General features: G+C 42.5%; 1 protein-coding gene across 3 annotated transcripts in view; it reads left to right on the forward strand.

Moving 5' to 3' along the window:
- The window catches only part of TRPS1 (transcriptional repressor GATA binding 1), a 516,171-nt gene that overhangs the window by 78,112 nt on the left and 419,832 nt on the right, over positions 1-18,227 (forward strand). For all 3 annotated transcript variants that reach the window (XM_085605073.1, XM_085605072.1, XM_085605074.1), the window contains exon 2: positions 14,679-15,589. In XM_085605073.1, coding sequence (XP_085461199.1) covers positions 14,681-15,589 — 909 coding nt within the window. In that variant the 5' untranslated portion in view covers positions 14,679-14,680. The remainder of the gene's footprint in view (positions 1-14,678; positions 15,590-18,227) is intronic.

Raw genomic sequence — 18,227 nt, forward strand, 5'->3', positions numbered from 1 at the left:
CTTTTCCCATTTTCATCATTATGGGAGGGGCGCCAGAGCGTGAGAGGGTACAGACTGCCCAGGTGTCACACACAGCATCAGAGGCATGAACCTCTTCTTCTGTTAAGAACAGCAGACCATACCCTCTTTATAGCCGGAAGCAGTTTTAATCCCAACAGCATGGAAGCAGTTTTAATCCCAACAGCATTTTATCTTCCCGATTTAAGGTACACAAACTCCAACAAATCAAAAAATGCTAGATTTCTAGATTTCCCTTTACTAAACTACAAGTGCCATAATGCAAAGGAACAGACATAATGGCATTATCTCCTCAATGTGTCACACTTCTCTCTCCTCCCCATATGCGGAGTACACCATGTCAGACACGAGTCTGCCGAGAGCCCTTCTTTCAGGGCAAAGCAGAGGTGATAACTGGGCCCCCTCGAGCCCCTCTACTGAATAATAAACTGCATTGCACTTAGCGTTATGCTTACCTATTATACATTACCCTCTTACCTCTCCACCCTGTGTGACGTGCAGTTTTCCATTGAGTAGCAGCTGAGCACCAGAAAAAAGTTCCATGCTTTATCAAAAGAAAAAAGAAAAAACCACACACATTTACATTCTCTCTCTGTGCCAACCTGGAAGAGAAAAGGAGATTAAATGATTTGCTCAGAATCACAGACTGTTGAGCTGAAGCCGACACTCGGACCTGGTTCACAGTTGGCAGCTCTGGCCATTACGCTACATCTTTTCCCTATGCTTGTAAACACTAAGCATAGGCAAAGCCAATAGGTTTTACCTATGTAAAATCTATTGGCTTTTTCAGTGTTTTTTTACATGTTGCACATCAGTTGAACTGCTGTGCTACTTGTCTTGAAGAAAAAAAGGTACTATATATATATAGCATTGCCCGCATCCTAGCGCTTTTTTTTAAACCTAAGCCATGTTACACAGCAGCTCAGCTGCTGTGCAACATGTAAAAAAAAATATATCGCCTAGGTGAGAGGAGTTGGCCTAACGGCTAGGGGCGCTCGACCTGGGAAGCTGGGTTCGAGTCTCGGTAATGACGCTGAACATCCTGTGATTCTGGGCAAATCACTTAATCTCCCCGTGCCTAACAACAAATGAATGTGTCCTCATGTAACGTAACTGGTGCTATGTAAAGCACTCTGATACTATGGATTCGGGTCAAGTTCGCGCAAAATAAAAAGAAACCTAAGGGTGACAATAAGCATGTTTTCCTGTGATCTGCATCAATTAAAAAGTTTTCTATATCCGTATTAATTACACATTCCTAAAAGCAGCCATTTTATTGTATTAAAATGTTATGCAATGATTATTACAATGTTTTTATTTTAATTTTACATTTTAATTGCAGACATGTGGCCGCCATGTTAAGGTAGTGCCATGTTTTATTTTTTCCTTCTTTAAGCACTTTTCTGTTTTTTGTGGCACAGAGTATCATTAAAAATAATGTAAGCATCACACCAACTTGAGAAGGCCCTACTTATTTACTTTGGCAATACCTATATGTAGTTGAAAGCCCTAAGTGGGGCACTATATTTTCTTGTTCATGCTTTGTACTGCCCAATATGGCTACATAGCTGCTTTTTTGTAAATTGTGTGGTATCAACATACCTAGAACTCATCGGAGAGATGTACATGAGAGGTGGCTCTACAATGAAGAGCAAATAGGGGAAGAAGATGAGCAATGGGTACAGACATGTGGAATGTAGGGTAGCATATTGTGGTTACGCCGATTTTCCGTTTGATTGGGAAATTCAGGAGCATGGGGTACAATGCAGGTGTAAAGCAAGAGAGGTTTAATGTAGGAAGGTGTGAGTGTATGTGTTTGCTTGCCCCAGATGCCTGGAGCCCGCTGCCTCGTTTAAGCACATGTTCTGGGATTGTCCGACGCTTTATAGTTACTGGCACACGATTCATACTGCCCTTAAAACGGTTACGGGGTTGCAGGACCTGGACACATGGGAGGCGTGTGCACTGGGTATCCATAGGCGACATAAACAACAGAAGGTAGAAAGGAGGTATGCTTTCCTGGTGTTGCTCCTAGCCAAACGATGCATCGCTATGCATTGGAAGACGCCGGGGGGGCCCCCCCCTAGCGGCATGGGTGGGCGCAGTCAAGAAGTGGGGTAAGGCAGAGGAAACAACACTCAGAACGGAGGAGGCCCGGGTGATGCGCAGACACCCGATCTCCATGCCATGGGCCATGTTAATGCACGCTTTCGCGCAGGAAACAGCAGCTGTGGCGAGTTCAAGAATGATTGACCTCCCGGGGGCGCCCACGAATCCGGAGCCCACCCCGGGAAATGCACAAGCAGCCCAAGCACCCGTTGGCTCGCAGAGGCAGACAACACAGGTCCCACCGCCATGTCCCATATAGGCAATGATCGGTGCTCCCACCTCCCCTGACTCCCCTCCCTCCCCCGCATCCGTGACCACCCCGACTTTGTCCCATACGATGGTCCAGCTCTCAGGCGCAAAGCTACAAGTATTCATGGTCCGCGACATAGTGCACCCTTTTCCCTAGTTTATCTATCCCCAGTTAGTTGATGGCTGCAACCCTATAGCCTCTATGATACACCTCACAGGGGATTACCAACACTGCACGGCCCCCATGCGGCGCGGCGACCACTGCGCGCTCCAGTAGGGCATATCCAGATGTAGATCCCGGACACATGCCTGCAGCCCAATTCAGAGTAGAGGCGAGAAGCCCGAGGGCCCACGAGATCGAGAGACCGAAAGGGATGCGAATGGGCGCTCATATTATGTAAGCCTATATGATAATAGCGCTATCACCTGTGCCTAAGTGTGTAACTGTTTATAAATGCCAATAAAAATGTTTTACAAAAAAAAAAAGGAAGGTGTGAGTGTAATGGTGGTGGCAGAGCTGCGGAGGTAAAGAGGTGTGGAGAGAATGTTGGCTTGTCTTGCCACCTGGAACATTATGTTGCAACTTTTTTTGAATGGAAGTGTGAACTAGGTAAAATGGACATAAATGTAAATGAAATGAAAAGACTACATTTGGTAACACTACATCTGTCGAAGGCCTTTGTGAATCTTCACAGCTTGTGGTAATCCCTGGCCTACACTGCCTGCTAGCATAGACTCTTGCTTGACACATGCAGAGTTACTAGACAGTCGAAGAAATGAGTATAACATGGATGTGCTGCTGTTACCCTAACAAACGAGACTGCAGAATGTGAAATATAAATAGCCAGGGTTTTTTTGCAGTCTGGGCAAAATACACTTAACCTTGAAGTACTGAGGAACACGTAGAGCCTAGTCGTGGCAGGCATTAATCGCAGGTGTGGGGGTAGGGAGAAGCGTGGGGAGGGTCGCACGTGGAGGAGGAGGGGGGTTAATTTAATAATTTTAAAGAACGTACCTGTCCCCTGGCCGGGTCCTGCGTTTTATTGGCACCTGCTTCTGCTCTCCTGCCTCTGGCAGGAATAGGAAACTGGCAGCCTCCCTCCCCTTCCCTGAGCCAATCACAACGCTGCAATGGCAGCATTGTGATTGGTGGGGACGCTGCCCAGCCAGGGGCTTCGGGGAGGCCATTTTCTCCATGTAGGCTGCGTTGTAGCCTTGAATGGAGAAAGGGTTAGAGTGCGCATGACTGGATTGGGCGGACCCAGAGGGCCGACCAAACACTCATTGCGCCTTCAGGATTGGACACACCACTCCTCCCCTGCTTGCAGAACAGCCCCGCCCACCCGCCTGCCCCCAGCCATACCCTTCTGCTTTCTCGCACTGCGAGAAGCAGAAACATAAAATGGTAGTTATTACCATTTTATGTTTCTTCTGCTTCTCGCACTGCGAGAAAGAAGTGGGGCGGCGCTCCTCCGAGGAGCCGCCCCTGTTAGGGCCAGATTATGAGTTTGGTGTGCGGGTTACTCCATCAGAAATGTGGCAGATATCGCGTCCACCATATTGCAAGTTCCTTTATGTGCCATTGGCTATTATGGAACTCATCAGACGGCGTATATCTGTCACGTTTGTGATGGAATAACCCGTCCACCAAACTCGTAATCAGGCCCTAAGTGTGAGCAGAGGGAAAACAACATAAAAAATTAATACATGCAGTCTCAAAAGTGAATAATGTGTTGTGAAACATGTTACAAACCTTTGCAACACATAGTTAGATATTTCCCAACATGTACGCGCGCGCGAAAGCTGAGATAGAAACATTTGCTGTGGGCAAGTTTGAAACCGCTTTAAAATGTCCTTTCAGCGTCCAAGAGGAGCGAGTGTTGGCTCTCGGAGTCCTCGTGTCCCCGTAACGAAAGTTGCCCGTCTCGTGAAGGGAGTGCGGGGAAGATCTTCAAAATACGTGATCCATTGTTAAAGCAAAAAATGTTTACAGAAAACGTTCTTGGCACGTCATAAAACTTCATTAAGCAATGTGCTATTCGTCATTGAGATAATACAGCGAGTGTGTCTATCCATTTCGGGTCCTGCTGCGCGGCGGAGGCCGCTGGAAATGTCCTTTTATTTACAAAGCGAGTCTTTCTAAAAGGTTAGAGCGATAGCGTTCCAGTGAGTACGTCGGTCCCATGGTGTGTACTTCAACGTTTACTTTCTTATTAACTGTACGGTGTCCCTATTCGCTGGAACACATCTGCTTTTGTCGTTCTTATTCAATTATTCTATTTATATTCGTTCCTTGATGCTCTTCTCTGCCAATATATTTGCTCAGGATACGAACAAAATACCCTGAGTAGCAAAGCGGATTGGAGCAAACTTCGCAAAAGTCTTCTGGCATGCGTGCACCCAGATCTTGGATCAATACGAGTTGAGTAGGAGAAAGAATTACCTGCAGCAGTAACAAACTAAACCAACAGGCTCATTCACTAATACCAGATATTGTGGAACTTCCCATATTAATTTGAAGTCGAATTATTGGTCATTTCGAGCTGGCCTCTGAAATTCAGACATATTATATCAAATGTGCAGGTCTAGTAACTGGAACCATCTACTCACTCGAAGAGTAATGCCCACCACCAAGTATATGGGCACAATATTTTTTCTTGTCAAATCTAACCTATAGCCTTGTTTGTGCAGTACCTCAAGTTTGAAAGGCTCACGCTGAAGCAAAAATGTACTTTGTAAAGCACTTCACTGTTCCTTGTTGCCCCTTTGATGCTGACTTAAATACACACATAACAAATAAAATGAAACTTTATGACGGGCACAGTTGTTCAGAAGATGCATTCACCCACTGATATTTGTGACTGTGACCTGCTAGTTGCTTCTTCTTCACCCTCCCACACACTCACCTTTGGCACCAACATGCACAGTCTGCAGCTGAGACACATCTGTAGCACTCTCCACATTCCTGGGATCAAAGCCTTTAACTTGCAGGAAGCAGTTTCATGTGTGTTATCAAAAGGCCTGTTTACAAGGTTTTTTTCTTATTTTTCTAAAATGGAAAATACAATGCTTCAATAGATTTTAATGGCCATGGGAGTGGTGTATACTTTTCAGAATGAATCCATGTATCCCACAGGTACCCCTAAAGCTCCCCACGCTTCCCATCTTGCACCATCCCAACTCACCTGAATTGTTTAGTCCTTTTTGACTGGACACAGAGATGGCTCCCTAGAAATCTTAGTGTTGCAGGCTCACAAATTGACAAACTCTTGCTTCGGCATGACTGCAGCTCTCTTCAGATGGTGAGTGAGGGGCCTCCCTCCGCCCACACGCAACAGCTCGTCACAGGAGCAGAGGTGATTATGTGGGAAGTGGGTTTCCTCAGAAGTACACCTGATCAAGGTGATCCATCATGACCGGCCTCTGCAGAACAGAGAGTGTCACAATGCTCACAAGAGTTACGCAATCCCAATCAGGAAGTTCCTCCAAGCCCCCCGAATACAGCAGTGACAGTGAGATCCCACTAAGCAGACAGTCAGCAATGGTCCAAGTACAAAGGCATTCCTATCCATTTGCAGGCTTTAAAAAATTCTCCTAGGTGGATAATAGGAAGTTGGCTGCACACTTTTACTGATTCTATGCAGTATGGTCCCACAGGACTGAAGAATTCCACCTTCACAGTTGTGAACAGGCGTGCCGGCCAGGAATCCATCACTGTGGAGAAGTTGCTCTGTGCAGCTTCCTCTGTCTGAGCTCCGCCTTTGAAGTTGACCAAAATCATCTGAGTAGCAGAGGAAAAGATCAAAGCCTGTTGAACCCTTAGCAGAGAACATTTTCAGGGCTCAGAGGTTTCCCAGATGAAAGAGCTATTTGGGTTGAACTCTGAGGCCATTGTCGTGCCTGATAAGGATGATGGTGTGGAAATGTTCCTAAAAGTGGGCACATTGGTGCAGGGCAACCCTCTTGTCCACGGGTCCAAAGACCAACAAAATAGAGATCAGCACTGGAGTTGGAACAAATAACAAGTTTATTAATCACTCATGAGTGGGACCACGTCCACACAACACTCTCAAGTGCTGCAGGAGGTAGAACACTGAATTCACAAACCATCGTCCCTTTTATACCATTTTGTTGCAGTGTAAGCATGTGAACAGAAATGGAAAGAACAGTTTTAGCAGTAGCTATCAGCAAACAAGGGCAGAGGAATAACCACTTGGTCAGCAAAGTGGGAGGGAAAGCAGGAATGCTTATGGCAGCAGTAAATGGCCAACAGTTAACATCTAAGACCAGGTGCACTAGCAGCTAAAAAGAACCAGCACGTACATTGCTTTAGCTGAGTCAGGAAGTCAACTAAAATAGAAAACACAAGCAGAGTGAAAAAGACGAGCAGCAGAGGGCAGAAGAATTACAAAGGAAACAAAATGAAAACCACAGCATAAATGACTGTCGCTTATGCTAACGTCAAATTTTACACATTTCCACAATGGCTGCTTGGACGAGGATGACTCAGAGGCTGACAACCTACCTACTTTAAATAACATCGATGCAGCCCTATATCTGCTTTACACAAAACAAATTACATGGCTCCTTCACCTAAAATGGATATCCCTGACCCTTCTGGCCCTATTCTAGAAGAAGTCTCTTCAGCTACTATGTTGGTACGAAAAGGAGCTGAAGCTCTGGAGTTGACACCAGTTTGTGGTCCCGATGTGCAGTGGTGTTACTAGGTATTTGTCCAGTCTCTAGGTCCCCTGTTGCATGCCGTCAGCTAAATCTGAGTCCTTATTCTTAGTTTGTTCTACGACATGGCACTGCATTGCCTACCTCCCGCTCCACATGTTGATGTATTTTGGATAGGGGGGCCTCTCCTCCACCCAAAGCCATTCCTGCTCTGGAGATTAAAAAAAATCCATTGTAACAGGTATAACACTTTTGAGTTTGGCAGGATATAGTAACATGTATTCAGTTCTCATAGTTCTCAGTTTTTGTTTTATCAGGTCAAATGACTATTGCATTTGAACCAATCTTGTGTAGGTTGGGAATATCAATATGTTATAGGAAGCACATTTTACCTCGCCTTGTGTTCTCGTTGACCGAAGGATCAAATCTTGGTCTTGAAAACTGAGAAAGTGCACTAGTATAGGTCAGGCTGAGGTGCTCGGGGGACGCCTTGGTTATAGGGCCCTAACAGCTTGATCAGGTACCAAGCACTGGACAGTTCCTCTTTTGGGACAATTGTCTCTAACCAAGTAGTAAGAAAACACTCTGTATCTGAGCCCTTTACTTGTTCAGGGAAGCCCACAAAATGTAGATTGTTTTTGTAGGATTGCCCTTACCATCCTCTGCTTGGTGGGTCAGTTCTTCCACCTGCTCCATCCACATTTCCCCACATCTAATGCATTTTGTTTAACAGTCAATAGTTTGGCATAGTTATCAATTTTCATTTGTCATACACTTTGTCTCTATTGGAAGGAATCGTCATTGGAGTGCAGCCCCAGGAGTGACGTTCGTGCAGGGGGGACAATATCAAATCAGTTGCTTTTTCAATAGCTCCCTCCTCCTGGATATACCAGTGTGATGATGGCATCCTAGACCGCATGCGCTGTCAATATTTAGGGTGTGTTTGGCTGAGACCAACCACTTTTCTGTATAAAGGGCCTCACCATATGTGTAATGCCTCAGCACACTGTGCTCTTGTGACTCTATGTCTATAGCACAGAAATGTTGGTCTTATTATGGGTCAGGAGACTTTCTGAAAGCTGCTCCATATGCTTCTTTGATTGAGTCACCTGGTCTGGCTTCTGTCTTCTCCTTAAGAGTGGGTGCAGCAGGATCGGACTCCCCAGTTTACCCATTTTTCGAGGGGATAATTACCTCGTGATCATATGGGCAGCTGGTAGCATATTCTTTCCCCGAAGTAATTCTGTGTGGCGTCAGCATAGCACCCGGTATCTTGTTATGTAAATAATAAGGGGGTTCAGGGATGGTGCTTTCAGTGGCCTGTGCCACCTCGTTTGCGTCAGTTCCAGGATAGGCCCTCCCATGCTCACAGCAGCACCAGATGGTGCAACCAGTTCCGCTATCTAAATTTGTAGCATATAAAATGGCTATTTTGCACTAGCACAAGTGGCTGGGGTGGCTTCAGGCCCTCCGAAGCACCAGTATGGTATGCCTCTACAATTCTGGGGTATCAGCTCCCAATCCCTCATCTGGCTCATGGGCTGCAGCGGCGTCACTCCCACCTCCTTCTTTCAGCAGGTGAGTCAACCTTTGGATATGTAGTTCTCCCAGAGGGTAGGTTGGATGACAGCTGTTCGCCAGCCACCATCTTGGTCTTGCCACAGGCCCTGTAAAGGGTGCCGCGGCCACTGTCACACCTCTTCAGCACTCATAAATGCCTGCTAGGGCAGCATAGGATAGGGTGATTCTTCTGAGGTTAGTTATAGATCCCCTGTGAATTATCCAGCCCAAGAGGATGCTGGATAAGTGCACCATATCTGGAGCCATACAGAATGGTAATAGAATGATACACTGTGGACAGTAGTGTTTATTTATATTTGGTTGAGAGGCAGTGGCCACATGGGATGGATGCAGAGAACTACATATCACATGAGCAACATGCAAGCAGATCTATAGCACTGTCTGGGGATCTGCAGTGTGCTCTAAAATGAAAATAAAAAGAGTGGAAGGAAAGAAATGAAAGGGGACCTTTAAAGGGAGATACTGCGGAACTAAAGCACTGTCCCACCAGCTGTGGCTCTGAAGCACCCACAGGCAGACGTGCTTATGTGATCAGAAAAACTGCTGTTACTCACTGGTCAGGAGAGCCTATGGCTGAAGTGGGCTGGCTGAAGTGGATGGGCTGTATGCTGTCATGGATGGGAGCAGAGTGCAAATGACACTCACCTCATTCAGACCAGTGTCAGCAAAGGTCTGACTCAAAACCCCTCTATGTATACACATGTATATATACTTTTATATAAGAATGTATGTATTTGAAAAAAAGAATGTTTTTTCATTATATAATCCTGAAAGTCAACCAAGCCTGTCAGGCCTTCCAATGGATACTAGCATAGATTATTACAGTGCAAAGCCTCTAACTCTAAGGATTTTTCAAAGGTTGTAATCAACACTAAACAGTCCCTGGCTATAAAGGTAATCTGTGAGATTTTGTGTAGCAAAATATGTCTGCAGGCTTTAACAGGATGCAGTAAAAATACACCCTTAAAGACCTGCTGATTTTAACAGGACTTTATTAAATTAATAAGGCCTACTGCTGTTGTTGTAATTTTTCATAATAAACAAATAATTTCTTTGGTATATGAAATAACATTTCTCAACAAACCAATCAGTTATATAACCTTTATAATTGACTTTCCACCATCACCAAGTGATACAATATAAAATACAACCTTAGAGGAACTAATAAGTATTATTTTAGTGCACATTTTCCATGTCATGGATTTAGCAAAGGGGCTGTGCAACACCAAAGTCCTTGTCTAAAACAGTAAACTGAGAGATGCCATGTGAAAAACCTTACTACCTGATTTAGCATAGTGTAATAATATTCCACCCTTAAAAGCCTATTGCCTTAAGCACATGCTTTTAACAATAAATTTGTCAGGCTTACTGGCTGTGTTGCATAATAAACAGATGCAAGTAGATGGAATCACACATAACATTTCCCATAGAACCAATAAGGCCCTTAGACTTTACCATTAACTTTTTTTTTAACAACAGATTTAATTGGTTTTCAAGGTACCATATGGGCAAGCCCAGTGAGCATCAAGCATGTAAAAAAACAATATACATTTGCAAGGCACCATATAGCGCCCCCAATGCAGTCTGCGAAACAGCAGACCCTAAACCCCCTCCCCTTCCCCAACCACGCACCATACATCATTATTACATTATCATGTAATCGTATTGCAATCTTGTCCCCTTTTACCTCTTCACACCACCATTGTCTTATATCGGTGAATTGCTCACAACCAACCTATCTATTGGATCAGGGGGAGCCATTGACCCCATAAGTGACAGGTCTATGCCACGATACGCGGCCCATCTTGTACCATTAACTTTTAAACATAATCAACACAGACCTTCTGAAGTGCACTAAGCTAGCAATCATCATGCAAAAGTTATAAAATTACAAATATATACTCAATTACAAACGGCACATGAATAGACAGCCCCTCTCGAAAGGGTCAACCATGGAAACATGGATTATCCCAGTGAAAATCTTCTATCACAAAGGTATGTCAGAGGGGCTGACCAACCCAAAGAAGCTTGTCTACTACTGCAATTTCTGAGATTTCATGTAGCACAGTACCTGTCACACAGCGTGATAACACATCTATAATGCAGTGTGATAACAATACATTGTTACAGGTCTGTTAGCTTTAACAAATGCTATTCACAATAAACTAGGCTGGCCTACTTCCTCCATCCCAATTGTTTCATAATGATCAGATCCGACCTATGGGTTGAGATATAACTTTTCTCAGTGAACCAATCAGGCTTATATATCCTTTGATTGAATTTTCACAACAACTGTCTCTGCCCTACTGAAATGAGCAGATTCTTCCCCAAAATGGCTCAATCAAGCATACAGTCATAAATTTAAAAATATTCACAAAATTACCATTTGGCTAAGCAGAATATGGGACAGATTTATAAAATGTTTTGCAGTGGTGCTCAGTCCCTCAAAGTGACAGCACGAGCCTCACTCTCTAGTGGGTGGTATAAAGGTACCATTTTTCAGCACAAATAATGATTTGTGCTGATTTCTATCAAGGGGGCATTACCTGGTTGGAACATAGGCATTGCAGCTGAAGCACCCACCATTTTTGACGCAGATCGCTGTTCTACAAAGAATAGACTTTACGTCAAACAATAATGCCTCCTTGAAACAGGCTCTAACTTGGAGAAAAGCTTTATTTCTCCAAACATTCCACACATTACATGTGTGCTGCACTGAACAACACATATCTAATGCGTGGATTTTTTTTACAATTTGTCTACGTTTAGTATTTTGTACTGTAACAGTAACCTTCCAATACAAAACCAAGGCCAGACATCACTCACAAACATCTACACCATGTTACAAAGATTGTGCATGGCGCTAGGAAGCCCGTTATGCACCAATGCAACACACTAAAGCAACACTGGCCATTTAAAATAAATAAATAAGGCCCTGCGCTGTTTTGCTTCCCTTGTGCAACACAGCACAGCCATGTTGCTTTGTGCCAAAAAATATTAAATCTGGCCCTATGTCTCCTAAGATGGCCTAACACAAGATTATCACGGTACAAGTCTTCTTTCCATGTAGTTTTTCAGAGGAGGTGACCAACACTAACACCTTGCTTACTATGGTAACCTGTAAGATTCCAAGTAACAAATTACCTCCATGCAGGCTTTAGAACAAACTAATAGCAATCCATTCTTTAATACGTATTTACATTAACATATACTTTTCACAATACATATGTCAGGCCTACTGCTCTTATTGTAACTTTTCAGTATAAATGGAGCAGGCCTATAGCCTTGATCATTGACTTGCTGCCATAACCAAAGTAATCTTGTATTGAGCATACGCTTTTTCACAAGGCAAATGGTGTAATACACTAATCCTTTTGCAGTAGTAGCACACAACTTCTGTCCAATCAAATGCTAACATGTGGACAAGGAATCCAACACGTGGGCAGAGGCTGAGACCTTCTCAGGGTAGATCTTCTGGAATCTCTTTTTCAGTTAATCATATATGTCTGCCAACCGCTGCGTGGTACAGCCAGACCTACAGACCTAAAATATAGACTACCAAATATTGGCTTTACATAAATATCTCTCTAAAATTCTTTTTGCAGAATTGAGTTTTTTAATTCAGTCAGACTCACTTCCCAACTTCAATAGGACTGAGCTAACTCCATTCCTAACACTGGAACAACTGCTTCATAGGAAATTAGAGTACAGGTCAACATTTTTGTAATGGTATTTAATTAAGTATAGTCGACTTTTTGGTAGTTTATATGTTTAGGTCCTTGTTTTGTAGTCTGTTTCCACATGCTGCCTCGACCACACGGTAGGCGGGTTTTATTCAAACAAAGGACCCTTCATATGCTGCAGGTATATATTTGCAAAATCCTTCTGTACATACCTACATCAAGATCACTATATCCGTGATAAGACTGAGCCCCCCGTGTTGTTCTTGTTTGGAATGGACAAAGATGAAAGGCCACATGCGTATAATCCCTTTCTAGAAGTATTGGCGCCAAGGTTTGTAAGTGCAGTTTTTAGGCCAATCAGCGCTGCTTTCGGTTTATTTGCAATCTGTGTAACAGCTGTGGACAAACAGTCAATTGTAAAGGTCATTTGTAAAATTGTAAGCACCTTTTTATCGAAGTGTCACTAATCATTGCAATAAAACTCAAACTCCCATCAGAGACAGTTAACCTGTTTGGAAGCTTAGAGGCCACGTTGAAAAAGACTGCAATTTTGAACCATTTACTTTACTAGACATTCGAGAAAATAATATTTTGGGAGCACTTTCAAAATTTATACTGTGCTATGATTATGAATCCATTTTCGCAAAGGTGACAGAATGCAGTTCCGCTAAGTGACATGGTCGACTCTATTTGAAACAAATAAATCCGAAAAATACAATTTATTTCTATAGCAAACAGTTCTGTTCCTTAAGGCATCCCTTTTGTTTATTAACAAGTGCATAGTAAGAGTCAGACCGATATTATATGTTTTCATTATACATCAATGAATGTACTTTCTGTGTGATGGCTCATCAGACATCTGTGATACATCCTGCACTAAAACGCATTTCACTGACCCACAATTGCCTTTAACTGATGGGCTGAAGAAAATGATAGGCCACCAAAGGGCGGCTCGTTACTTGGACGTCAGTGACTGTACTTTTCTAAGTAAATACAGCATTTTATATTTTATTGAATACGTCTGAGCAGAGGTCTGTGCCAAACAGGGTGTTGCTGGTAGCACCCAAGAAGTTGTAAGACAGTAATATGTTCATCATAGCTTGCAGTTATTCCCCAGTCACGTTCTGTGGTTTTTCTGTTTATTTTGTTATCACCGACCAAATACAATTTGAGATAGAAGGGATATGCCTCGTGCCTATTGTAGTGTTCGTACGGTAATGGAAACACCCATACCGCTGTCATTATTATGTTAACACTCTCAGGCTTTATCCTCAGTGTAAGGTTCTAGTTTGTTTCTTCATTCTGTCACAGGCTACATCAATACACAGACTTTGTAATTTAGATGTATTCTGTTCTCTAATTCCCACCATTTAGCAGAGTATCGTTCTTCTAATGTTCATTTACTTTATCATCATTTTTACATCGAAGTTTGTTTTACCCTAAATTCTCCCTGTAATCCTTAAAAGCATTTTTTCCATTTTAAAATTCAGAATTTTTTTCTTACAACTGTCAAGGGGTTCACCTTTCATTTATCACTCACTGGCTTTTATTCTGACCTTAGCGGGGTTCCTGCATCAATTTCCTTGCACCTGAAGTTCCAATAACCAAGGTTAGATGTACCTTCTGGGATGTGGCGCATTGGGAGTTGTTAACTTGTAAAAGTGGAATGAGAATGGGAATCGGTGTTTCTGTACAAATTCCTACATGTTTTTCCTATAACTGGTCCTGTTTTTTAACTGGCGAAATGTCTAGGTGAAAATAAAATCGGGGTCAGGGTTTTCCAATGAATCTTTTAATTTCCTATTAGATTCATTCCTTCCGTTGATGATCGAATCAGTAATTACTTGTTGTGTTGTTCTGAGACCCTCTCATTTTGATCCAGTAAAACTGCTGCCTCCCTGCCAGTTACTGATAATGGGGGCATCAGTAACTCTGAGAATGTAGTTACAGAACATCTTGAACTGACTGTTTGGGTGGGATCGGGGGTCCCCTTAGAAATTAGGAATTACTGGCAGAAATTGTAATAATGCGCCTGCTTCTTCTGGTTATTAATCACTACTCCCCTGTACTTCAGCAGTTACTTTCAACATCGAAAATCTCTGGGTGAAATGGACTGGACCCACCATATTTCTAACATTAGGAGCACAGGCATTTTTACATTCCTTTAGAGATGGGTGGTTCTCTTACACCTATCACTAGAAAAGGCAACATTACACACAGCTGGCTTTTATATTGATGGCAATTCTAAGTCTGAGATCTTGACCAGTGTCCGTACTTTGTGACCATATCTTTACATAAGTTTGTACTGCAAATAAAATATAAACAAACAACATTGAATCTGTTTTATTTTCTTCCTAGATATGGTCCGGAAAAAGAATCCCCCTCTAAGAAACATTGGTACTGAAGGTGAAGCACCAACCTCCAACACTTTAGGTACTGAAATTGTGGACTCTGGAAGGAACAAAAGCTTCGCCGCAGATCAGATGCAAGGCAGCAGTGAGCAGGGGGATCCTGTAGATCTCCACAGCAGCGAGGACCACCCAAATTCCCAAGAAAATTCCCCCAGCCTTAAGAAGGATTTGAAAAGTGCATCATTGTGTAAAAGTCCTGCTTCCAATTATGAAACTCTCAGCCCAGACAACAGTGTTCCAGCCTTCCCTAATGACAAGGTGACAGACAGAAATATGCTTACCCTTGGGTCACCAGTGGCTGGAGAATTATCTGAGCCCTCTAGGTCTCCGAGAAGGTCAGATGATTCCAAGGATGGTGCGTCCACCCAATCCACTGATTCAGCTGAGACTCATGAAAAACGTGAGATGGTACCAAATGAGACAGTGAAAGGGCAGAGTTGTCCAGAAGACAATTATGTTTCTAGTCCAGCATCAGTTGCCTCGGAAAACCCTCAAGTGCCTTCAGATGGGGGTGCTGGACTCAGTAAAGCGAATGCTACCTTGTCAGCAAATGACAATTTAGATGCAGCCCCTCTGTCCCCAGAGCTTCAGGATTTCAAATGCAACATCTGTGGATATGGTTACTATGGAAATGACCCCACGGACCTGATTAAACACTTCCGCAAGTACCATCTAGGATTGCACAACCGCACCCGACAGGATTCTGAACTAGATTCGAAAATCTTAGCTCTACATAACATGGTGCAGTTTAGTCATTCCAAAGAGTTCCAGAAGGTCAACAGGTCAATGCTTACAGGTGTCATCCAGGATATAAACTCCCAGAGGCCTCTATTACTGAATGGGACATATGATGTACAGGTTAGTAAACTAGTCACGAACATGCATAAGACAAAAGACAATATTGTTTCTGCTCTTTATACAGTTTTATTATAAGGATGAGGTGCAGGATGTGTAGTGAATTACCCTGGAGCTATTTAACTTCAATTGTGTAAGCTGCTTTGACTGCCTGGATTATGCAGATACGCTTTCATTGGCATTATTGTTTGCCATTGCTTTTTGAATATTTTAACTTTACTATACTGTTAGTATTATTTAATGTTAAAACAGTATGCCACGGTTGGACTGGTTTGAAGCAAACAGTGCTCTTTCCTTCAGAGAATTGCCTATGAAGTGAATTGAATGCATTCAGCACTTGTGTGTTCTGTTATGACAAGCGATATGTATTACAAGCGTTTCTTGTAAATGCAACAACTAACACATCAGATACCAATACAGTCTGCCAGAACACAACTAGTCAAGCAGGCTGGGCGCCTTCGACCAGGTGATTAGCATTTTATTCTGTAGGGATGGAGGAAGACATGCAAACTTAATCGATCGCTTGGATACAGCCATGAGGCCAGCAGATGCTGAGCATAGATCACACAGAGGAGATATAAGTATGAAGAATATGGCAGCAAAAGGTTCTACCTGGCGCTAGCCATGCACAGAGCAATGATCAATGCCAGACAACTGCTTCAGGCAGAACCCTACTTTTTAACACATTTACAGTACCCCTTTCATGAAAATTGCATCGATCTAAACATTTTTTGTTGTAATGTTGATGGTATTCACCATTATTTAGACTTCCAACAAAAGAACCTGTAGTTCTTCATACTCCCGCTACTCCTTTACATTCCATTAAGATTGTAATATATTGTTACTGCTATGAACTTGTCATTATTGATTGCATGTTACCCCTTTCTCAAGAACTTTGATTTTTCCAAGTCCCTGCTGTTGCATCTCTTCCCTACTGACCAAGAAATGTGATTACATATGGCTGAACTTGTTACACATATTAATGCTCACCACCCACCTCAGTGGGCTTATTGTTAATTGGTCAATTAGGCCTTTGTCTTAGAACACACTGTCTGCCAGTAGTTTCTTCCTTAATTAATGCTACACTAACACCGGTGCCTGATGGTGCTTCTGTGTAAGGGCAACTGGCAGATACTGCACTACATATTACACTTTCATAGACACGGGATCCCTTATATTTGGTAGACCGTCTTTAATAGTCTTGACTAGTCAATCGTGGCACAGAGAGGTCTTATTCCCAACATTCTATTGAATCAAGCCGGAGACTCACACTTCACTGTGGTGCTGATGACACATATATTTCAGTCAAGTCCATGGGTCACTTGGTGATGTTGCCTACTCAATCAGCTTACAAGTTGCATTACTCAAATCTGCACTGATTATTAAATGCATTTATGTTGAGCCCAACAATCAGTGTACATACACGATTCTTTTCATTTACTGTTTTTTACTTCTGAATATATTATCTTTTTATCCAAAAACGTTTTTATATTTAATATATAATCATGATTAAACAAAACACTTAGAGAAAATATTATCAATGTTTTGCCAACAAGGCTACACAAATGCCCTTATCCATATTTCATTAAAATTTAAAAAATCAAACGACATTCCCTCATGTTTCCAACCATTCACCAAAAATACCTCAATTACGACCAACATCACACCACATTAAAAACAATAGGGGAATACAATAGCAGGTTTACACGTCGTATATACCTAAATATAATGTTCTTGAAAAAATGCAAATATACATATAAATGGTTCTGCTGTAATGCACTCTGTTGTAAACAATCAGTACATTAATATTGTGTGCATTTACAATTTATAACATACAACAAGTATAACTTGTATTCAAAGCCCACATATGTAGGGTCATTTCATCTTTCCAAGCATTACACATTCTTCAGGTGCCCAGTGTATTATGTTGGTGAGACTGCTTTAAGTTTGCATAGGAAGAGGTGCCTTATGCTGAGTGGGATTAGATAAATATCTTCTTGTAGGCTATTGTCACCTGCTTAACTCCCACACATGCAGCCCCACTTTTTCCATCTGCCTTGGGCCATAACATTTCCTTCACCAAATCTGCTGAAGGTTTAGGGTTCTAATGTAACAGTAAAGTATTGAAGTGGTCTCAAATAGTTGCTTTGGCTAAATGAGCCTTCTTTTTGGTCCAATAGTACCTCAGAGGCCTATGCTACTTTGAGCCCGCACGCCCTTTCACAAGTAATTATTACCAGTGCTCAATATTCCTAACCTCCCTGGTTACCTTATAATTTGCCTTCAATGTGTGGAAAATTGAAGCTGTTAGTCTCAATGGAAACCTTAAACATATAGTCGTGTAACCTCCTCCTGACATGTCAATGTTGACTCCGTGTCTTAACTGCGGGAGAATTGAAATTGACAAGTTTGACTTTGAGATGGACTTACTTGCGCTGCTTACCTCTGTAACTACTCAGTGGACTAAAATCTATGTTCACTGTAGACAGGTTAGTGCTCATAAACGCCGGCTCTATATCACTAAAGTTATGTTCATCAGACGCAGTGTATATGATTTCACGGTCTCTCTGAATCCAAATACATTAGAGTTTGTCTACCAACTACATTTATAGCACAACCTAACATAACATTCAGAAAGTCC

This window comes from Triturus cristatus, chromosome 5_1, assembly GCF_964204655.1.
Source record: "Triturus cristatus chromosome 5_1, aTriCri1.1, whole genome shotgun sequence".
NCBI lineage: Eukaryota > Metazoa > Chordata > Amphibia > Caudata > Salamandridae > Triturus > Triturus cristatus.